This window comes from Schizophyllum commune (genome assembly GCF_000143185.2).
Source record: "Schizophyllum commune H4-8 unplaced genomic scaffold SCHCOscaffold_12, whole genome shotgun sequence".
Lineage (NCBI taxonomy): Eukaryota > Fungi > Basidiomycota > Agaricomycetes > Agaricales > Schizophyllaceae > Schizophyllum > Schizophyllum commune.
The window spans coordinates 1,141,579-1,160,671 of record NW_026089549.1 but is presented as its reverse complement, the minus strand read 5'-3'; the positions used below and the strand labels follow the sequence as shown (position 1 = coordinate 1,160,671).

The following is a 19,093-nucleotide window of genomic DNA, read 5'->3' as shown; positions in this document are numbered from 1 at the left end:
TCCTCGTCGAGGGCAGGCTTGTAATCGAATTCAGACCACTCTGAGTCTGCTGCTGAATTTTTTCCACCCCCTTGGGCTTCTGCCTTCGTAGCTACTTTTGTCATGACTCGAAGCACTCGAACATGTACAGTACTTATCCGCCTTCGCTATCAAATGGATGCACAAACTACTCTTTCTGCTCCCAGTCACGTCTACGGGGGATCTCATGGGCTTGGGCTATCCTTGAATCGCTTGCCAGATCCCCCGCGCGAAAGCCTTGCAACGCAAGTGCCCATCATCGCCAGTCGTGCGGCTCACTGAAGACCTCATATCTAGGGTAGAGAGTGTTGTATTTTTTATGTAGCCAGGGTGCCATTCAGGTAGGTAGGTAGGTAGGTACAAACGGGGTCTCGGACCAAGGGAAACGCGCTTGTCGCTCAGAACTCGTAGCAAACTCACGGTGAAGGGTGAGAAAGCTCATAGAAGGACGGAAGAGTATAAGAGACAACGGAAGCGGGAGCCCAAGACGCGCGGCGCTCAAGCTCCACTCCAGCTTCCGCGGAGCGCGATGAGAAAGAAGTCTGGGAGCAGGTAGCTATCACATCGAGTCAAGCGGCTGCCCATGCGAGCTGTCAGCTTACGCACGAAGCGCCTTCCGCCTGTGCATGCGGCGCGCGATGCCAGAGAGGCACGTCGCGCGCTCGCTCTCGCACGCCGAGAAGTCGACGGCGCCGCCGGCGTTCGGGGCCGCGTTGGCGTCCGCGGCGCACTTGTTGTACGCGTTCCAGCAGTCGTTGTAGGTGTTGCCGGAGGCGGGGGCGGAGGTCGCGGGGGCGGACGCAGAAGAGGCGGGGGCAGACACGGAGGTCGCGGGGGAAGAGGCGCTGGTAGAGGGGGCGGCCGAGGTAGTAGGGGCGGCAGCGCTCGAGGTAGCGGGCGCGGACGTCTCGGCGGGCGCAGAAGACTGAGCAGCTGAGGTTGCCGAGGCGGACGACGTGGCGGGCGCAGACGATGTCGCGGGGGCAGAGGACTCGGCGGCCGAGGTAGCGGGCTCAGATGCAGCGCTGGACTCGGCGGCCGAGGTCGGTGCAGCAGAGGAAGGCGCAGCAGAGGACGCAGCAGACGTGGCCGGAGCAGACGACGCAGGCGCCGACGACGAGCTCGCATCACCACCGCTCGACCCGTCGGTGAACACTTCCGGTCCCGGGCAGTCGTACGACGTGGGGACGGGGTAGTAGATGTTCAGCGTCACGCTTGGGTCGTCCGGCGCGATGTACCCCGGGATCTCGACCTTGTCCGGGTTGGCATCACCACCACCAGTCACCGTGAGCTGCGCGCACGAGACGTAGAACTGCGGCGCGCCCGCGGAGTGCAGGCCGACGTGCTCCATGCGGAGGAGGTAATCGCCCGCCGGGACGCTCGCGGGGATCGTCGTCTCGTACGTGTCAATGTCGGTCGGGAAGGAGAAGGTGCCCTCGCCAATGTCGGCGCCGAGCTCGTAGATCTTGAACCTAAGGATGTAAGTTTAGTATCGCTTGACGGTATGCTGGACAATGAACTTGCCAGTTGGCGCCAGAGCCGTCCCAGGTGGCTGCGGTCTCACCCTCGGGGACTTGACCAAGGTAGATGCCAGCAGGGCCGGGATGGAAGGCGGCCTGGTCGGCCTTGAAGCCAACCTTCGAACCGGCGGCGACCTCATAGGTGGAGGTCGATGCGCCGGACTCGAGACCACCGACGTTGCAACGCATGTCGGTGCTGGTCAAGTCCTCGACCGGGCTGTTGTTGTTGGTATTCTGGCGGACGTATTCGTACTCGCCGGTGACGGTGCCATCGACGATGAGCGAAGTGAAGCGGTCTGTTGATCATGATCAATATGCAAAAGCATCGGATGGAAGGCTCGTCAAGCTCACAGTGCGCCAAAGCGGGCTGAACAAACGCCAGAGCGGCAGCAGCAGAGGCAGTAGCAGTGGTGAACTTCATTGTGCTGGATGGGGATGTGTTGGACAGACGCGTAGGGAGGACTGCGTAAAGACTTCAAAGAACGAGAAACCCGGAAAGCGAATGTAAGGAGTCAAAAGACGGGAAGGTTGACTGGCAAGCCTGGCTAGGGAAGAGAAGAAAAGTACACTGGTGAAAAAACCTCGATCAGAGCGCAGACGTGCTTTTATACCGTATGCAGCGCGGAGAAATCCTCGGCGGCCCATGATGAAAGGAAGGCACGGGCTTCATGATACCTTAGTGACTGCCTGCAATTGCTAGCGACGACGACGCTTGGCCTGCGCTTGGCATCATCCTTTCGCAAGGTATTCTGAGCGGGCGTCGGGGTCGATGTGGTCGATGAGGATCACCGGGGTCTGGACAACGGCGGTGGGAGTCTAGCATTGAGAGAGCAGGAGTGTCGAATACTTCGCGTCGTGGCATCTGGCATATGAAGACATCAGGAGAACATAGGTTTCGTGAGCGCCTACTTAGCAGAGCTCGATTGGTACGCCCAAAAGCCGCGCTCGGGATCGGCGTTCACAACAAGTTGAATATCCGTCGGTTTCCCACGTTCATCATGGGCGGGCCGCGACCCGGCCTGGGTCACGTGCCATCCAGCAACTTCCGCTCGAAAACGGGCCAGAAAATTTGCGCAAAGGGTCCGTGGCCGAATCATCTACATATTCAAACGTCAGTACCATCTCAGCAGAGAGAAAGGCAGGAAGCTCATCTGATCCTTATATACGGCCACCATCAGAGTCAGGCGAAGACCCGGGTCCTTATCTGATATCGGCGCGTGGCCATACAGGTCCCTATCAGGCGCGCCTCTATACCAGCAGGGGAAACCCTAATCGCACTACCGCAATCCCGAGAAGGGTGAGTGTGGACCTGTACCGGGTTCTTCTCAAACCGTCATGAAGGGTACAGCACCAGTCGCGCCTGCGCGCGCCCGGCATCGGTATGCCCAGCTGGTGGCACTCGCCCTCCTCTCGGCGGCATCGACGGCCCTTTTCTGGACATTCAGCACTTCGGTAAACCCACCGGAACATGCGTCTGACTCACCTGTTGCGTCGGACCCCGCACGCGACTGGAAAGACGACGTCTGGCCGTTGCGCGAGCAGACGCCGTGGGACATCTCTACGGACTTTCCCTATCCTCGCCGTTTCGAGGCCGACGTCACCGAGGGCACCTGGCTCCGCCTCGACGTGCATCCCGTATCCGGCGAAATCGTCTTTGACATCCTCGGCGACATCTACTGCATCTCAGCCGACGATAAGGAAGTGCCTGCTCGTGCTAGACCAATACTGCTCGGTGTCCCTAAAGAGGCGGACGCGCATTTCTCCCCGGACGGGACACGCCTCGCGTTCCGCTCGGACGCTGGGCTGGGTCTGGATAATATCTGGGTCATGCCGTGGCGCGGGTGCGCTGCCATGGACCTGCGTCCGACGCACAGACCATCGCCCAGGTTGGCGGAGGCATTGGCCACCCGCGACTCCGACGAAGCCCTACTCGCGGCCGGGACTCCAGAAACTACAGAGCGCCGTCAGCGCCGCCTATTACGCGAGGGTCGCCTCGACGCAGTACGCGTAACGAATGAAACCTACCGCTTCGTGACCGACCCGCGGTGGCATCCATCGGGAGAACGTATCATTGCCACAAAATGGTTTACGGGCAGTATCACGATTCCTGGCGGCGAGGGGTGGATTTATCCTACGCCACCTGACTTACCGTCGTCCTGGGCAGTCTCGTCTGGTGCGGGAGACCGCACTGTAATTCGCGAGCTCCCGCGGGGGTGGAAGACGGAGGAGTACCCGGACGTGAATTTGGGTCCTGAGCAGCTTTTGTGGTGGGGCGAGGATGCGATCATATACTCCAAGAGCACACAGCTCAAGGGAAGATATGAGTATGGCCAGGGTGAGTGATACTTACAGAGCGTTGACAGCATCGACTTACTGCAGTGCAGACGTCCACAAGGGCGTCTATGAGATTTTCGCGTACAACCTCACCACCGACACCACAGTCAAGCTCGTCGACGCTCTCCCTGGCGGCGCGAGTCGACCAGAACTTTCCCGCGACCAGCGCACGCTCGCCTTCGTGCGGCGCATACGTGACAAGCAGGCTCTCTACCTCCTGTGCGTATTTTTTTGATGCCCATAATTTTGTCAAATGATACTAAACCCATACCTTTTGACGCAGTGATCTTGCCACCGGGACCCTACACCACATCTGGGACGGCCTATCGCACGACCTACAGCTCGTCGGCGGGATAGCAGGCACTTATCCCTCCTTCGCATTCACGCCGAACGACGACGCGATCATCATCTGGGCTGCAGGGCACATCTGGCGCGTACCGCTCTCTGTGAACGCTGCTGGCCAACGCACTGCAGGTGGCGCTCCCACACGCATTCCTTTCACCCTACACCTTGACCTCCAGCTCGCGGACACGCGGAAGGAGTCCACCGACCTTGTCGCACTGGAAATGCAGCCCGCGCAGACTGTGCGCACGCTCAGGGAACTGGACGCTGACGAGACGGGCTCGCGTGTCGTGTTCGAGGCTGCAGGTGTCACATATCTGCACGACATCGCTGGTAACAAAACGCGAGAAATCCCCCGCCTTCATTCAGATAAGCCGTACTTTTCGCCGGCGTTTATTCCTGACTCGGATCTCGTCATCCACACGCGCTGGGCGGATGTTGAGGACGACAGGGGTAGCCCCATTTTCTCCACCTTCGAGGTCGCCGATGTAGCGTCGGGGAGAGTCTGGGAAGTCAAGGGACTGCCAGTCGGTCGGCACTTCAGTCCAGCTGTCAGCGGTGGGCCAGGAGCACAGCGCACGCTGACCTTCATGCGCGCTGCTGGCGATGTCATCACGGGGAATGTCGTGGAGACAGCGCACTCGGGCCTATACGTCGCGCAAATCGAGTTACCCGACATAACCACGGACTCGAAGTCGGAGGCTGGAACCGTCATCGCCGCAAACGTCCGTCATATCCCCTCCGAGGTGTCCGCGGCAGTCACGGGCTACCTCAAGCTTGAGTTCGCCGGTCAGGACAGGATATTGGCGCACACGCCCAAGCGCACCGTCGCCGTCGACCTCGAGTCCGCACCGAACGCGACCGGCATGCCGATGCACACGACGCTCGTACATGGGAAGATGTCGAGCGAGGTGCGCGTACGACCGACCATTGGTGCCCAGAGCGGCGCAGCATTCGTGGACCATTATCACGTCTACTACATCCCGAGGGTCACCGCGGACACGAGCTTGTGGGCCAAGCCGGCGAATGCGACCCCTGGGTTGGTACGGTTGACCGAGAATGGTGGCCATGATCTGGCCTGGAGTGGCACTGGGGAGCGGTTGTTCTGGGCGTCGGGTGAGTGGCGTCTTGATTTTATAAAGACATGGACTTATTGTCATGCTTGCTCCCAGGACCGGTCCTACATTCAGTCGAGGTCGACAGACTCGCGGAATGTCATGAAGCAATCCAGATAGACGCGCCTCATCATGGATCTAACTGTGTGGCGACGCTGGTTGAGCGGTACCCAATCTCTATTCAGCACCCAAGTGATATCGCACGACTTCGCGCACAGGCTCATGAGGCGGCAGAGGCGGCGAAGACGGGTCGCGCCGATGCCGAATTAAACGCGGATGTCCTGGTCATCGCCAACGCCACAATCTTGACGATGGCGAGCGGCGAAGGTCCCGAGGAAGATGTCATGCACGACGGGACCATGGTAATACGGGGTGGAATCATCGAGGCTGTGGGATCTACGGGTACGGTCGTCGTACCCGATGGCGCCACCGTCTTCAACGCACAAGGAGGCTTCATCACTCCCGGCTTCATCGACGCGCACGCGCATTGGGGTGACTATATGGTCCGTTTCCCGGCCGCGTCGTGGGAGATGCAAGTCTTCCTCGCCTACGGTGTGACTACGATGCATAAGTGAGTCGCTCGCTCTACAAAGTATTCTTGTCGCTCGCGGCTCATATCGAACCTCGCAGCCCCAGCGCCATGACCGTCGAGGCATTTGCGCAGCGTTCGCGCTTGGAACGGGGGCAACTAATTGGTCCGCGCATCTTCACAACGGGGATGGTCTTATTTGGCGCTGGCTGGCCCGGAATACACCAAGAGATCGTGGATATGCAACAAGCGCGGGAGTCCCTTGTACGTATACGCGATGAGGGCGGCCCTTACATGCTAGCGTATAAGAACTATCAACTACCCTCACGGTTCGTCTCACATATTCTGTTTTGATCTTCGCGACTGACACATCCTTAGCGCGTCACGACAGCGTCTTCTGCTGGCTTCGCGCGAGATGGGCCTGATGTGCGTACCCGAAGGCGGCGCCAACTGGGACTGGGATCTGACCTACCTTATCGACGGTGCGTTGTGCGATCTCTTCGATCTAACTAAATCCTAACACGCGAATAGGAATGACCACAATGGAGCATTCGCTCCCCATCTCTCCTCTATACGAAGACGTCCTCGCCCTCTTCGCCGCGTCCGGTACAGGCTACACGCCTACGCATATCGTCAGTTACGATGGCATCACGGGAGAAGAGATCATCTGGGCCAACGAGGACCTACCGAATAATGAGAAGTGCGTTCACGATTTCTCCCCATGACACTAATGGCTAATGATCATGACCAGGCTTCGGCGCTTGGTTCCACACACTCAGCTGTATGAATTGTCTGAGTCGACATCGAGACCAGCGTACTGTGAGTCGCCTCACGTCAAAATCCTTCATTCGGTTGACATCCTCCACAGCATTCGAGCTCTGGAACATGAGTGCGGACGCTACCGAACTTGTCCATCGCGGTGTTCCGGTGCATATTGGGGCGCACGGCGAGCAGCCGATGGGGCTGAACTATCATTCGGAGTTGTGGTTCTCAAAGCAGGGCGGGCTGTCCAATTATGAAGTAAGCACCGGTTCGTCTTCTGGATCTTTGCTTCCTATACTAACAATCGTTGTAGGTCTACCGTGCAGCAACAATCGACGCGGCCAAAACCTTCGGATTGGACTCCTCGATCGGCTCGCTCGAGCCAGGGAAGCTGGCAGACTTCGTGATCTATCCACCTGGCGTGGACATTTTAAAGGACGATATCCGCCGCTCGCGCGAATTATCACACGTCGCGCGCAGTGGGAGGCTGTGGAACGCCGACACCATGGAAGAAGTCTGGCCAGTCGAAGGAAGGACGCAAATTATGCCTCCATTCAACGTCGACTGATGCCCAAGACTCGACCAATCTACTACATTTAACTGATCTACTTACATCTGATCTACTGACGGCCTATGATTTTTGGATCTGAAGGGAATTTTATACCGCCCCGCTTCTGTATACCACGACCACTGCACCCTATCGAGGAATTTGACACGCTACTCCCTGCTTTCACTGCCGATGAAGGGACCACAATTCAGACCGCCACCCGAAGACGGCAAGCCCCGCGGCGCCAGCGAAGCAGGTCCCCGAGTAGATGATCATGCTCTCAAACCTCCCACCGCCTACCGCGAAGCCAGTCGCGCTGGGCAGCGTGCTTGAGATACTCCTGCTAGTCAGTGCAGTAGCGATGGGCGTGGAGAGCACGTTCCCGATGCCGCGACACAGGCATATATAGCCGAAGAGCGTCGTGGAGAGGCCGGGCTCTTCTTCTGCGGAGGGAAGGTCGGTTAAGATGCGATTGAGGGGCGGACAAAAAGATCACTCCGACTTACTCGCGTACATGCGCGCAAAGGACATCCAAAGGCTGCTGAAGCTGCCAGCGACGATGCCGTATGCCACGCCGAAGGCGACGAGGCCTGCGAATGTGTTGCCGAGGACGCCCCATAGGATAAATGTGGCAAGCGCGGTCGAGACGAGCGACCCGAGGGCGAGGAGCCAGGCGTTGAAGTGGTCGGAGAGATAACCCATGAGAAGTCCGCCTACGACAGAGGCGCCTGTACGAGTGTGGGATGAGCGAAGGTTGTGAACAAGCGGCGACAGGATTACCGTTGAGGGCGGCCAAGGCAGCAGCCGACTCCAACGATCCTAAGGACATGTCGCTCGCAAAGGCTGCATAGTATGCTGAGCATGGGCGACGAAGCGATCGAAGCATACCACTTACTTGGCAGCCAGACGACAGGCATGAAGTAGCCGAAGGCTTGGATCAAGTTCACCGCGGTGTAAAGCCAAAACGACGAATTCTTCAACCAGCCGCGGTTGCTCGCTCTTGGTGCAGGTCCATATACTCTAGGCGGGAGTCGGCCCTTGATATACGGAATAACTGGGAGCAGGAGACAGGCGATGGCGATGGAGAAGATCCTGAGCGTCTTCGGTGCGCCGTACTTGGTGATGAGAGGCGGGAAGACGAGCGGGAGGATGAGTCCTCCGGCGGCGGTTCCGGCGAATACGATGCCGCTCGCGGTCCCGCGCAGTCGGACGAACCACTCGTTCATATAGAAGATGGTCGGGAAGTAGAGAAGGCCTGAGAGGCTTGGTAAGTGAGAGTCTCGAGACAAGAAAGAAGGGGCTCACTGCCGCCTATGGCGTAGACAACTCCTTGAAGCCCAAAAAGAGCGGATATCTAACAGAATCTCGGTCACACTGGATGATGTAGGCGCTGGAGTTACCCACCTTCGTAGTGTAGCTTGCGCAGAAGAGGCTTGCCGAACAGAGGGTGGCGCCGATCCAGACAGCAGGACGGCGCAAGCGGGGATACCTCACGATTGCGGGATGGAGTACAGTACCTGAGAAGCGCCATCAGTACCAACAAGATCTGGTGCCAAATAATCACTAACCAGCGCAGTACATGATGCCCGAAGAGATTGTGCCAATCAAGGGCAACAAGGCGGTGGCGTGGCTCTGAGTGGCATACGTCGGGTCACTGAGGTAGCCTGGGAGGCATAAGATCGGAACCCAGCGGGAGGATTTACCACTTACTTTCTAGGAACACGCCGTAAGTGAACGGGAAGCTCCATACTATAGCTTCCACTACAAAAGCTGCCAGCAGCTGCGCATATGAAGTGAGCGCGAGACATAGACTAATACACAGAGAAATACGCACAAAACACCAAGCTTGCACCCCTCTATCAGCGGGAGGTAGGTTGACATCTTGCTCACGATCCGCGTTATCCGAGCCCAAATCCGTTGGAGAGGCCTGTCCGATGGAGCCTGTGTGCGATGCTGTAGTCGGATGCTCCGCGATGACTACATCGTCCTCAATAATGTCGACGCAGCTGCAAGCAGTCGATCTGCCTTCCAATTCTATCCCTTCTACGGGACGAGTCATGGCGAGAGGAAGGAGGGACAAAATCGATCACCTCTTACTCAGCCAAAACCCGGGCTGAAGACGTATGTTATCAGTAAGCGTACTCGTGGTGAGGCTTCTACGCAGCGGCCAGCTTCGAATGATTGCTGACTGTAAGTAGACATCAAGAATGGTGAGCACGTCTGAGAGCTCAGAAGTCCTTGCGGCAAGTTGCACATAGGCAACACGGCGTGTTCGAGGCCAAGAAGAAGAAACTAGCGCCAGATCCGACCATTCGCACAGAAGATACGGCACCGCTGTCAGCATACAAAATGCACAATGCCGAGCCATTTGAGCAGTTTCATGGATAGACAACTCGGGAAAGGACAATGTGAGCCTCTTGTTTGCACCTGTGTCCTACGATAACGTGCGACAAACAAACACGCCCACACAAGAGCTCTCAATCCTTGCCTTTTACCATCAAGTCGCAATGTTGTTCATATCCTTTATCCGCAGCTTCTTCAGGTCCTGGACCTTGGGGATTCACCGCTGACAACCTGCGTGGCATACTCGGATTCGAACCTTCATGAAGAAAGTATCCGAACGGACGTGCGCTCGGACGGAGCTGTTGCCAGGCACTTCGTGGTAGCAACGCATAATTGTCGAAACCTCGGCGGCTCAATGGTCAGGAACGAATGACTGCATTGGATCTGGTGTCGCTCTCTCAAAGGCGTACGGGTGACTTCCATACTCTCGCCGTCTTTTAAAAATTCTTTCCGCCTGTCCACCATGACGCCTATTGAACTCCCTGCCACTTCCCTTGTTGTCCTTCTCCCTGAAGGCGCAGGCCATCCTGATCACACTCGTGGTAGGTCTAGCCAGAGTCGCAGACAATGCGACCACGCAGACCTCGCCTCTCCGGCCATAAAAATAGGCACCAGATCCTCAACTTTCCCGTCCTCCGTTGGCAACGACATCAGTCCGGAAGATCTCCTGGCTGGGCGCCCGCCGGTTGCTCGCGGACTCGTACGCGCTGCCCTATATAAGCGCGTGAGATGAGGCATTTCTCCCTCATCATCGTCTTTGGTCCCCAACACCGCTAGTCGGGTTCAGTCTTTCGCTTCACCGTCTTTTCGGCCTTACGTTCGCTTGTTCCTCAGCCCTTCCCCGTCGTTTTTTGTACGTTTGCACCATGAAGTTCACCTCTACTGCTGCTTCTGCCGCTGCGGCATTCGCTCTCATTCAGCCTGCCCTTGCGCATTGTGAGTATTTCCTTTTGTTCCTGGTTGCGACACACTAAGCCTCTTCAGACCGCTTCACCTCCTTCATTGCGCCGGATGGCACTGTCACGGACGCGTACGAATACGTCCGCCAGAACACGAACAACAACAGCCCTGTCGAGGATGTGACGAGCACTGACCTTCGCTGCAATGTCGGCGCGTCCTCCGGCGCCGGAACCTCGACGTACAACGTTACTGCTGGCGACACGGTCGGTTTCCAGTCTGCCCAGGCGGTCTTCCACCGTGCGTCCTTCCCACAAGTCCCTCGTACGTTGAGCCTCAGATTAACCAGCCACACAGCGGGCCCCTTCGGCATGTATCTCGGCAAGGTGCCCGACGGCGAGACGGCGGCGACCTGGGACGGCTCGGGCAGCAACTGGTTCAAGATCTGGGAGCTCGGCCCCGACATCGAGCCTGGCTCGTTTACCTTCGACACGACCATGACCCAGTGGACGACGGCGATCCCAAAGACGATCCAGTCGGGCGACTACCTGCTCCGCATGGAGCACATCGGCCTGCACTCGACGGGCGACCCGCAGTGGTACATCTCCTGCGCGCAGCTGGCCGTCTCTGGTGGTGGGAGCGCGAGCCCGGCGACTGTTGAGATTCCGTGAGTATCTGGGTTCGGGTTTGTGGAATTGTAGGGCTTATGAGGGCGCAGGGGCTACATTGCTGCTGGTGATGAGAGCATCGAGATCAACATCTACTATCCAGTAAGTTCTTGCTTGTACTTGCAGGAAGCACCGTTCTGACTCGAGACACAGATCCCGACCTCGTACGACATGCCGGGCCCAGCAGTCTTCACGGACGGCACGAGCTCTGGCTCAAGCAGCGCTCCTGCTTCGTCCGCGCCTGCCACCTCGGCTGCCGCCTCCACCTCCGCTGCTGCCTCCACCTCTGCCGCTTCCTCCACCTCGGCGCCTGCGACGTCCGCCGCGGCACCCAGCTCCTCTGCTGCTGCTCCGTCCTCGTCCGCCGCCGCCTCCGAGCCCGCCACCTCCGCGGCTGCCTCGACTTCCGCCGCAGCCTCGACCTCTGCAGCTTCCACTTCTGCTGCTGCTTCCACCTCTGCTGCGGCTTCCACCTCCGCTGCCGCCACCTCTGCCGCTGCCTCCTCCAGCGCGCCCGCGTCGACCTCCACCGGGTCGTCCGGGTCGTCTGGAAACACCTACAACAGCTGCTGGGTCGACTACAACAAGTGCGCCGCCCAGGCCAACGCGGCGCCCAACACCGGCGGCAACGTCGACGTGAGCAGTTTTTTTTTCGCGCATTCTTTCGCTTCCAATCCCCGCGAATGTGGCTGACACCCTCTCCTCCAGTTCTCCGCCTGCGAGAGCCAGCGCACCGCCTGCCTCGCCACGATCGCGCGCCGCGCTCACCGCCGTATGATGCCCGACCGTCTGTAAGGGATAAGGTTGTATTTATGGATAGACTGGGTCTGCTTCATGGGTGAATTGGGATTGCTCTCATGGTGCTTTGCTTGTATATAAGACAGCTGTATTCCCTGTACAGGTGACGAGAATACAGTAGGATTTCGCTGGGAGTGTTCTGGTCTCTTATGGCGAGTCCGACATTCAAGGTCGATTTGAGCACGCCCATAGTATTGAGCAGTGGGTGTGTTATACTTGTTATACATTCGCGCATTATGCGCACCGACGACTTCCACCTCACGCCTGCTTCCCCTGTATCCACTCCTCGTGCCGCCTAACCAGCTCCCGCACGATGTCCTCTTCAATCTCCTTGTCGTGATGGTTGGCGGCATCCGGGTCGATGCGCAGCCAGGTCTCCTCGAACTCGCCGCTCTTCTGCTGCCCTGCGCGAGTAACGAAGACGACTTCAAACTTGCGCCGGTTGAGGTCGTTGCCGATGACGACCTGGTGGCCGTATCGCTCGAGCGCGGCTTGGGCTTTCGGGATGAGAAGCGCGGGGTCGGTTTCGAGCTGTGCGATGACATTCAGCATGCGTGAGCGAAGGGGGGGGGTACGATCGGGGAAAGGTAGACCGACCTTGAAGGACACGACGTATCCGTCTGGTGTCCACTCGTCGACCATCGGCTTCAGGATCTTCGGTACTTGGTCCATCTCGATTTGTAGGCTGCCCTTGCCGGATTGGATCTTGTGTACGGACTGGAATACGATTGGCGAGGGTGCGTCAGAGCATGCCTTGACACTCACCATCTTCTGCGTGGGCAGGAAGAAATCGCTGACGGCGGCAGCCAAGTAATACAGCACGTCCCTCCCCATCCCCGCCAGCTCCTTGCTCACGGCACGCAATAGCCACAAGTAGTCGTTGACCGTCACGAACGTCAGCGTATGTATCATGCCGCGATCATGCACGTCCTTGTACGCGGCCAGGACCTCGAGAAGCTCTTCCCGCCGCGGTGGCGCCACCGTGATCTGTTTCTTCAGAGGATCGTTCGGGTCTTCGTGGATCTCCAGGAGGTCCAGGAAGGGGTTAGTTGAGTGCGAGTAGTGCCGGCTGAAGGGCTGCAGGCTGAACTGCCGGTGCATGAAGATGACCGCGTAGCCGGCCTTCAGGAAGTACTCCGCGGAGGTCGCGCCACGCGTCCCGGCGCTGAAGTTGTCGAGGAAGCGGACGCTGGTGGACCATGTGTGAGAGACGATACGATGAGGTAGCTGGCGCGCATAGCATGGAGGAGAGGGGCTTCGTCCCACGATATAGCGGACACGCACACATTGAGCTCAAGGGGAACCGTTGTGCCGCCGCTCTGGGGTTGCTCGTGAGTACGATCGGAGAGTGCGTGGAGCACATCGCGCACCGTGATCAACACCACCCTCTGTCCCCGCTCCCGACATCGCTTGACAAAAGCGCGTACACCCTCTAGATCGCGGGCGAGCGTCGCCGGCGCTGGCTGCGTGGCGAAGTAGCTCTCAGCGGAGAAGGTGGTAGGTTGGAAAGAGGAAGAGGCGAGCTGGGCTGCAGGGGTAGATGATGATGGGGGATCTCGCTGGGAAGACGGCCCTGCGGATGTCGACATGGTGGGGGAAGATGACGCGCGAGGGAACGAGGAGGACAAGGCTTCCGCTGCTCTTCGAGATGAATTCGCTTCCACCCAAGCCAAAGTGCACTTGTATTCTAGCGAGGCGCCAGAGTGCGATGCGTGCGGAACGTACGATTGCTGACCCCGTACGACGACGCCGGTTATCTCTGCATACCGGAGTCACTTGGTTGACTGATCAGGAGGATCAGGCAATCCCTTGGTAAGCACAACCTTGCGATCCAAACGTAGGAACTACAACATTTCAGTATGGGCAGCCCATCCAAAAGGAAGTTTCGGATATCCAGCGCGCACGGTAGGTTGCCAATGCAATGCGAGGCAAAAAAGATCGATAGTGCAGATTCCCCGCAGCCGACTTGAACGACTGACCTCTTCATTACTAGTGAAGCGCTCTACCACTGAGCTAGCAGGGATATGGTTTCCACAGCACCTGGGCTCTACGGGAGGGCTTCACTTATGTTACTCAACTGCAACGGAATACAGGCAGGAATTCAATCTACGAGAACAGTGCACGTATACGTCTCGATTATGTTGATTTTACAAGACAACCGAGACCACTTCACACTTCGCCACGTAGTATTTCCTCGCCCTCCTTCCCTTCAAACTCCCAATCCCGACAATACGACGCGAATTCCTCACCCTGCGCGCGCTCACGATCGGTAAGCTTGTTGCGGAGCAAAGGAGTGCCGTCGATATCCCGATCAACAGCCCATCCTGAGCCCCAATGCGGCCACTCGACTTTGTCGAAGAAGATCGTCTTTAGTCTGCGCCCGTAAACAGCAAAGAGGCGCGCTGTAGCCATGGCAGCGTTCTCCCCTACACTGTCGTCTTCGTCGGCTTCATCGTCTGAGAAGATTTCGTCGCCGCTCGTCGGGCGTTCTGCACGTTCCAGAGCGATGAGAGCGTTCGTAGCCACGCGGCGTCTGTCTACCGGTATGTTCAGTCCGAGATGCTCCAAGTGCGATAAAGCAGCGAGATGCAGCGCGTATTCGAAGGAAGGGCGGGGCCAGGGAGATGACGGTAGCTCCTGTAATGACACGCTAGGACAGAACTCCAGAACTAGCATCGTCAGGTCAGGCGCGCATTCTCCTAGGAGGGCGAGGAACTCGGGACGAGCATACTGCAGACTAGCGATGCGAAGGACGCGGAGGTAAGGTGCCTGTCGAAAAGAATCGCAGAGAGCGAGAGCGACATCCTGCTTGATGTGAGACGCGATTGGCGAGATAGAGAGGTGCGTGAGGGGAGCTGGACCAGCCAGCGCGATAGCGTCCGCCAAGATCGTCAGAGATTCGGCGCGTACTCGTCGCAGGTCGAGGCGTCGTATATGCGTCATGATGTTGTGGCCGTTGTTGTCGATAATCCGAGGAAGGACAGGCGCCCCGTGCTCCTCGTGACCGATAAAGGAGAGGAAGAGCGCGGATGGGCAGAAGCAAGCGATGTTCCAGAGCCAGTTGACTTCGTATCGTAGATGTTCCATGCGGAGGCGAAGGTTTACCACACTGGGTGCCATGGCCCTAAAGAAGGTCAATGTCATTTCTCCAACGCTAGTCGCATGTAAGAACACACCACTGCAGATCAGCTGGGACAATGGTTTCCAACTCGAGGGTACGGAGCGTCTCGCAGCCCGATAGAGCAACCCACAGAGCCTCGCTTATATAGCGAGTGCGATACGAGAATTCGACCACCGGTGACCGAAGCAGCTGCTTACTGAGACGTTTGAAGAGAGGGCCGAATAGTCCGTAATACGGAATTTCCAGGTAGTCCACATAGTTGAAGGGGTAGAACGTGTGCGACTCGCTAGTCCACGACTCGTGAAAGGTGAGGCGTCGCGTCTGTCGAGAGATGGCTTCACTCCGTGTCGCACGCCACATGCGCTCGTAGATAGCGTCGCGTTGTGCGAAAGCGGCTTGGCGAGCGCAGGCACAAATCCTGCTGTGACGATCTTCAGCATCAGCGGGTATGTCGTCCGCGGGATCCTTTGCGACAAGGGACATTCCCATATAGTACTCGATCACCTGCCAATAGCCAAAATGAGCCCTCGAAGAGGAGGGTGAAGCGCGTATATACTCGATGCATACCTCGTATACGAAACGGGACGCTGGTTCCTGCAGCGACTTGCAAGTCATATACCAACTTTTGCGCTGATCCTGGTCGGAGACCAGCATGACGTGACTGAGGATTTCGGGAGGCAGGTCCAGCAAACAGAGAACTTGGAAGCGTGGGTGTGGGTTCTTCTCGACGACTTTCTCCCAGTTTTCTGTCACCCAAGTCAGCATATATGCGTCGAAATACTCAACAAACCTCTCACCAATCTTGCAGAGAACGAAACTGTAGTCCACGGTCAGACCCAGCTGCCATTTCTTGGCAAATTCTTGCCATAGTGCGCGCGAATCAGTTGTATTTGAGACTTTCTCCCTCATTGCTACATCTCGTGGGGGTAGCTGGGTATCGCTGGCGAGACCTTCTGTCACAATTTTCAGGTCGTCGACGAAGGCGGCCAAACGCGTCCGCGCTCGTTCGTATCGCTCAGGGAACCGGCCGACGCTATCGAGTATGCCCTGTGTTGAATTATATCAGGACTGGTTATTGTTGATGTATATAATCCACTCACGGTATGAAAGCCAATCAGAATATGAAAGAACCGTTCGACCATGTTGACGCCAAACTCGTCGACGCAACGCTGATGCATGTACAGGAAATACTCCTCGTCGAACTCGTCGTTGACCCAGACCCGCGTGCGCATGCAGCTTTTCATATGTCCGAATAGCGCAGACGTGATCTTTCCATCATAGATGTTCTTTGCCGGCCCATGCAGCTGAAGCCAACGCCCAGTCGCTGCTCCCGAACTATCTCTAGCTAAGAGGGCACTGTAATCAGTATGTTCACGAGCGCTTGACAGTCGCATTCACATTCCAAGACCGCACATTCTATTTCCGAGTCAGAGTCCATCATGTATGGACACTCTTAATCTCCGGCGCGGCAGAGATGATGTTGGAGAGAAGCAAGGAATAAATATTAATAAATGCCGGGCCGTGGCTCGAAATCGAAACGAGCACGTGAGAGCAAGTCCCACCAGCACGTGATGACACTCAGAAATTCGGACATCGCCGGCCATTATTCATTCTGTGATCGCGCGCAAGTATCCTGACTATGAGGTAGAATGCTGTTATGGATGGTACATATGCGAGATAATCGGACGGTGCTTCTATCAAATCCAACGAGAGTTGACTGCTTTAGATGGATGAGGGCGTGCTGGCGCCGCGCAAAATCTCCTTCAACTCCTTCTCGCTGAACTCCCAGTCGGCCGCCCAGCGAAACGAGCCGCAAGTCATACCTCGCGACCTCTCCTTGCGCGTGAGGTCCCTACGTGGCAGTGGCCGCCCGTTGGGATCACGATCAATGGCCCACGCAGAATTCCAGACCTGCAAAGCCACTTGTTCGAAGAAGATGGTGCGTAGCCGAGGCGCGTACACCGCGAAGAGGCGTGCCATAGCTCGCGCTCCCTCCATTGCCACACAATCCACTGCAGTTCCGCTACTGTCTTGTCCTAGATCACCCTCCTCGACCGATGGCATATCCTGGTAGCCGCTCTCCATGCGCGCGAGGTATTTCGATGTACACGAGACGTCGACGATCGGGATATTCAACCCTAAGTGCTCCAAGTACGGGAACGCCGCGAAGAGCGGGGCGTAGCAGTACGAGGGGAATGGCCAGGGAGCCTTGGGGTATGACTTCGACAGCAAGATACCTGGCTTGTATTCTATGACAAGCTGCCTGAGGTTTGGGACGCACTGTCCAAGGAGAGCGAAGAAGACGGGGTCGACGAAGTGCAGACCGGACAGGCGAAGGGCGGCGAGGTTGGGTGCATTACGAAGCGAATCGGCCAGTACGAGCGCGATGGCGCGCTTGATACGCGAAACAGTGGCGGAGATGGCGAGGTGCGTGAGGGGTATGGTTCCCGCGACCAGAATGGCGGTCACTAGATTGATCAGGGTGTCGGCTATAACGTCCTGTAGGTCGAGCCGCCGTACGTGCGTCATGATATTACGGCCATCGGCGCTGGAGAGCGCCCTCGGAATGTAGACCATGTATCGGAATGGATCGCGAACGTGGAGAAAGAGCGTCGATGGGCATGAGTAGGCGATATTCCAAAGGCGGTCCGGATGGTCATCGGTATTGAATATTGTGAGGTGGAGGTTGACTACGTTCGGCGCCAAGGGCCTACGATATGTCAGTATAAGTTCCCGAACGATCGCGTTGACATACCATGGCGTGTCCGTGGGCACGTTAGTCACCAAGTCAAGGTGGCGAAGGTTCGCCGACTCCGAGATTGCATCCCACAGGTAAGCATAGATAAAGCGGCTTTGGTACACGAGCTTGTCGACGGGAGAAGAACGGAGGTGGTCGACCAGCAGCTCGAAAACTGGAGTGAACATGTCGTGATAGGAAATGCCCATATGGTCCATGTAGCTGAACGGCTCGAGGCGCGAGCGTGTGCGGGTAGAGGTCCAGGTCTCAACAAACGCCAGGCGCCGGATCTGACGGGCGATGCTTGGCTGGCCCATGGCGTGGCGCATGCGATGAAGAATGGCGTCGCGCTGTCCCATGGCGATGCCACGTATGTATTCCTGCATTTGCGGAAAATGGTCACTGCCTATAGGTTCGCTTCGAAGTCGGTCGCGCTCGAGTTCCTTCGGAGTCATCTCGTACTCGAGGGCCTGTGAGTGGATGGTGGTCGATCAGCGACAGGACAAGGCCTCGTGCGAAAAGCGTACCTCATACGCATAGTAAAGGGCACGCTCTCGCAGCAGCCTGCAGGTCATGCACCATACTCTCAATTCTCCTGGACTTGAATGCTCCATAATCCGGTCGATGATCTCGGGAGGAAGGTCTGTCAGGCAGAGTGTCTGAAAGCGAGGTAGGGGACTGGCAGCAATTATGAGCTCCGTCGTTTCTGTCGAGCCTGTCAGACCTCGATCTCGCACGTTGAGGAACTACGGACCCCAGTAATCCATGAAAGCGTTCAGATCCACCATCGTGCCCAGATGCCACTTCTTGACGGCTTCAGCCCATGGCAGGCCAAGTTCTTCACCGCCTGACGCTTCCAACGCCTCCACTATCTTCGTCAGAATCTCTTCTTCGCTGGCACCATCGGGAAAAGGAGTCACATCCTTCACCAAGGCGTCCATTCGACCTTTCACCCGATTATACCGGTCAGGAAAGCGGCCTGCCAAATCGAGTGAGCCCTGCGTGATGCGCACCATCAGTACACTCATTGACGCCAGGATGCATGCGTACTCACAGTATGGAAGCCAGAGACCGTCCTGAAGAGGCGATTGATGTGAAATACTCCGAAGGCGTCAGTACAATAGTGCTTGTGTTCGGATTCCTGCGTTGAGCAGATCGCGCCATTGGAGTCACCTCCATGGGCTGCTGAACTCATGCAACCCGTGAAGTGCATTCTCAGCACTTTATTGATCTCATCCTCCATGAGCTTATGCGTTGTCTTACGGCTTGTCAGCCAGCGGCGAGCCTCGGGGCCTGCACCGTCTCGAGCTAACGCGATGTGAGTATCAGGGGACATCTCTTCATGGAAGCGGAGGACGCACA

General features: G+C 57.4%; 9 protein-coding genes and 1 non-coding gene across 10 annotated transcripts; 2 read left to right on the top strand and 8 right to left on the bottom strand.

The window, feature by feature from the left end:
- Positions 1 to 190: 190 nt before the first annotated feature.
- Positions 191 to 2,141, bottom strand: SCHCODRAFT_01246501 (uncharacterized protein). Its single transcript, XM_003027566.2, has 3 exons — positions 1,890 to 2,141; positions 1,543 to 1,834; positions 191 to 1,490 (listed from the first exon to the last, which is right to left on the bottom strand). The coding sequence occupies exons 1-3, from the start codon at positions 1,957 to 1,959 to the stop codon at positions 617 to 619; spliced, it is 1,236 nt and encodes a 411-aa protein (XP_003027612.2). The 5' UTR covers positions 1,960 to 2,141; the 3' UTR covers positions 191 to 616.
- A 201-nt stretch (positions 2,142 to 2,342) lies between these two features.
- SCHCODRAFT_02641131 (uncharacterized protein) lies at positions 2,343 to 2,810 on the bottom strand. Its single transcript, XM_050346189.1, has 2 exons — positions 2,686 to 2,810; positions 2,343 to 2,635 (listed from the first exon to the last, which is right to left on the bottom strand). Exon 2 carries the CDS (start codon positions 2,633 to 2,635, stop codon positions 2,444 to 2,446), a length of 192 nt encoding a protein of 63 aa, XP_050198001.1. The 5' UTR covers positions 2,686 to 2,810; the 3' UTR covers positions 2,343 to 2,443.
- Positions 2,811 to 2,873: 63 nt separating this feature from the next.
- On the top strand, positions 2,874 to 7,482 carry SCHCODRAFT_02554832 (uncharacterized protein; the record flags this gene model as incomplete). The annotated part of the gene is made up of 11 exons (XM_003027821.2): positions 2,874 to 3,379; positions 3,425 to 3,873; positions 3,923 to 4,091; positions 4,156 to 5,330; positions 5,387 to 5,900; positions 5,960 to 6,187; positions 6,237 to 6,340; positions 6,390 to 6,558; positions 6,610 to 6,677; positions 6,727 to 6,878; positions 6,934 to 7,482. The coding sequence occupies 11 exons, from the start codon at positions 2,874 to 2,876 to the stop codon at positions 7,186 to 7,188; spliced, it is 3,789 nt and encodes a 1,262-aa protein (XP_003027867.1). The 3' UTR covers positions 7,189 to 7,482.
- SCHCODRAFT_01134787 (MFS general substrate transporter) lies at positions 7,036 to 9,536 on the bottom strand. Its single transcript, XM_003027565.2, has 9 exons — positions 9,002 to 9,536; positions 8,878 to 8,947; positions 8,736 to 8,831; positions 8,572 to 8,684; positions 8,473 to 8,521; positions 8,063 to 8,422; positions 7,948 to 8,010; positions 7,674 to 7,895; positions 7,036 to 7,610 (listed from the first exon to the last, which is right to left on the bottom strand). Exons 1-9 carry the CDS (start codon positions 9,224 to 9,226, stop codon positions 7,351 to 7,353), a joined length of 1,458 nt encoding a protein of 485 aa, XP_003027611.1. The 5' UTR covers positions 9,227 to 9,536; the 3' UTR covers positions 7,036 to 7,350.
- A 219-nt stretch (positions 9,537 to 9,755) lies between these two features.
- On the bottom strand, positions 9,756 to 9,978 carry SCHCODRAFT_02641127 (uncharacterized protein; the record flags this gene model as incomplete). Its single annotated transcript, XM_050346188.1, has 1 exon — positions 9,756 to 9,978. The coding sequence occupies one exon, from the start codon at positions 9,973 to 9,975 to the stop codon at positions 9,769 to 9,771; it is 207 nt and encodes a 68-aa protein (XP_050198000.1). The 3' UTR covers positions 9,756 to 9,768.
- Positions 9,979 to 10,176: 198 nt separating this feature from the next.
- Positions 10,177 to 12,001, top strand: SCHCODRAFT_02092205 (uncharacterized protein). Its single transcript, XM_003027820.2, has 6 exons — positions 10,177 to 10,446; positions 10,495 to 10,707; positions 10,765 to 11,074; positions 11,126 to 11,177; positions 11,229 to 11,711; positions 11,784 to 12,001. The coding sequence occupies exons 1-6, from the start codon at positions 10,377 to 10,379 to the stop codon at positions 11,868 to 11,870; spliced, it is 1,215 nt and encodes a 404-aa protein (XP_003027866.2). The 5' UTR covers positions 10,177 to 10,376; the 3' UTR covers positions 11,871 to 12,001.
- On the bottom strand, positions 11,926 to 13,702 carry SCHCODRAFT_02641119 (DFP-domain-containing protein). Its single transcript, XM_003027564.2, has 5 exons — positions 13,244 to 13,702; positions 13,158 to 13,192; positions 12,639 to 13,062; positions 12,471 to 12,590; positions 11,926 to 12,404 (listed from the first exon to the last, which is right to left on the bottom strand). Exons 1-5 carry the CDS (start codon positions 13,460 to 13,462, stop codon positions 12,132 to 12,134), a joined length of 1,071 nt encoding a protein of 356 aa, XP_003027610.1. The 5' UTR covers positions 13,463 to 13,702; the 3' UTR covers positions 11,926 to 12,131.
- Positions 13,703 to 13,824: 122 nt separating this feature from the next.
- Positions 13,825 to 13,896, bottom strand: SCHCODRAFT_t236. The gene has a single exon. It is a non-coding gene; the product is annotated as a tRNA-Thr (tRNA).
- A 146-nt stretch (positions 13,897 to 14,042) lies between these two features.
- On the bottom strand, positions 14,043 to 16,238 carry SCHCODRAFT_02515700 (uncharacterized protein; the record flags this gene model as incomplete). The annotated part of the gene is made up of 5 exons (XM_003027563.2): positions 14,043 to 14,997; positions 15,050 to 15,498; positions 15,562 to 15,740; positions 15,792 to 16,041; positions 16,095 to 16,238. 5 exons carry the CDS (start codon positions 16,236 to 16,238, stop codon positions 14,043 to 14,045), a joined length of 1,977 nt encoding a protein of 658 aa, XP_003027609.1.
- Positions 16,239 to 16,571: 333 nt separating this feature from the next.
- On the bottom strand, positions 16,572 to 18,719 carry SCHCODRAFT_02092151 (uncharacterized protein). The gene is made up of 5 exons (XM_003027562.2): positions 18,652 to 18,719; positions 18,486 to 18,599; positions 18,259 to 18,437; positions 17,750 to 18,201; positions 16,572 to 17,704 (listed from the first exon to the last, which is right to left on the bottom strand). Exons 2-5 carry the CDS (start codon positions 18,517 to 18,519, stop codon positions 16,717 to 16,719), a joined length of 1,653 nt encoding a protein of 550 aa, XP_003027608.2. The 5' UTR covers positions 18,520 to 18,599; positions 18,652 to 18,719; the 3' UTR covers positions 16,572 to 16,716.
- Positions 18,720 to 19,093: the final 374 nt, after the last annotated feature.

What these genes read in the sequence shown, in the direction of transcription:
- SCHCODRAFT_01246501 (XM_003027566.2), bottom strand. Translation starts at nt 1,959, where the DNA reads ATGAAGTTCACCACTGCTACTGCCTCTGCTGCTGCCGCTCTGGCGTTT. An exon ending in TCAGCCCGCTTTGGCGCACT is followed by an intron (nt 1,835 to 1,889) that starts GTGAGCTTGACG and finishes CATGATCAACAG; the next exon opens with ACCGCTTCACTTCGCTCATC. An exon ending in GACGGCTCTGGCGCCAACTG is followed by an intron (nt 1,491 to 1,542) that starts GCAAGTTCATTG and finishes TTACATCCTTAG; the next exon opens with GTTCAAGATCTACGAGCTCG.
- SCHCODRAFT_02641131 (XM_050346189.1), bottom strand. Translation starts at nt 2,635, where the DNA reads ATGATTCGGCCACGGACCCTTTGCGCAAATTTTCTGGCCCGTTTTCGA.
- SCHCODRAFT_02092151 (XM_003027562.2), bottom strand. Translation starts at nt 18,519, where the DNA reads ATGGTGGATCTGAACGCTTTCATGGATTACTGGG. An exon ending in CGCTTTCATGGATTACTGGG is followed by an intron (nt 18,438 to 18,485) that starts GTCCGTAGTTCC and finishes CAGGCTCGACAG; the next exon opens with AAACGACGGAGCTCATAATT. An exon ending in GTGCCCACGGACACGCCATG is followed by an intron (nt 17,705 to 17,749) that starts GTATGTCAACGC and finishes GACATATCGTAG; the next exon opens with GCCCTTGGCGCCGAACGTAG.
- SCHCODRAFT_02641119 (XM_003027564.2), bottom strand. Translation starts at nt 13,462, where the DNA reads ATGTCGACATCCGCAGGGCCGTCTTCCCAGCGAGATCCCCCATCATCA. An exon ending in AGAGGGTGGTGTTGATCACG is followed by an intron (nt 13,193 to 13,243) that starts GTGCGCGATGTG and finishes GAGCAACCCCAG; the next exon opens with AGCGGCGGCACAACGGTTCC. An exon ending in GATACGTCGTGTCCTTCAAG is followed by an intron (nt 12,405 to 12,470) that starts GTCGGTCTACCT and finishes GTCATCGCACAG; the next exon opens with CTCGAAACCGACCCCGCGCT.
- SCHCODRAFT_01134787 (XM_003027565.2), bottom strand. Translation starts at nt 9,226, where the DNA reads ATGACTCGTCCCGTAGAAGGGATAGAATTGGAAGGCAGATCGACTGCT. An exon ending in GGGTGCAAGCTTGGTGTTTT is followed by an intron (nt 8,948 to 9,001) that starts GTGCGTATTTCT and finishes TCATATGCGCAG; the next exon opens with CTGCTGGCAGCTTTTGTAGT. An exon ending in GGGCATCATGTACTGCGCTG is followed by an intron (nt 8,685 to 8,735) that starts GTTAGTGATTAT and finishes GGCGCTTCTCAG; the next exon opens with GTACTGTACTCCATCCCGCA.
- SCHCODRAFT_02092205 (XM_003027820.2), top strand. Translation starts at nt 10,377, where the DNA reads ATGAAGTTCACCTCTACTGCTGCTTCTGCCGCTGCGGCATTCGCTCTC. An exon ending in TGCCCAGGCGGTCTTCCACC is followed by an intron (nt 10,708 to 10,764) that starts GTGCGTCCTTCC and finishes CCAGCCACACAG; the next exon opens with CGGGCCCCTTCGGCATGTAT. An exon ending in ACACCGGCGGCAACGTCGAC is followed by an intron (nt 11,712 to 11,783) that starts GTGAGCAGTTTT and finishes CCTCTCCTCCAG; the next exon opens with TTCTCCGCCTGCGAGAGCCA.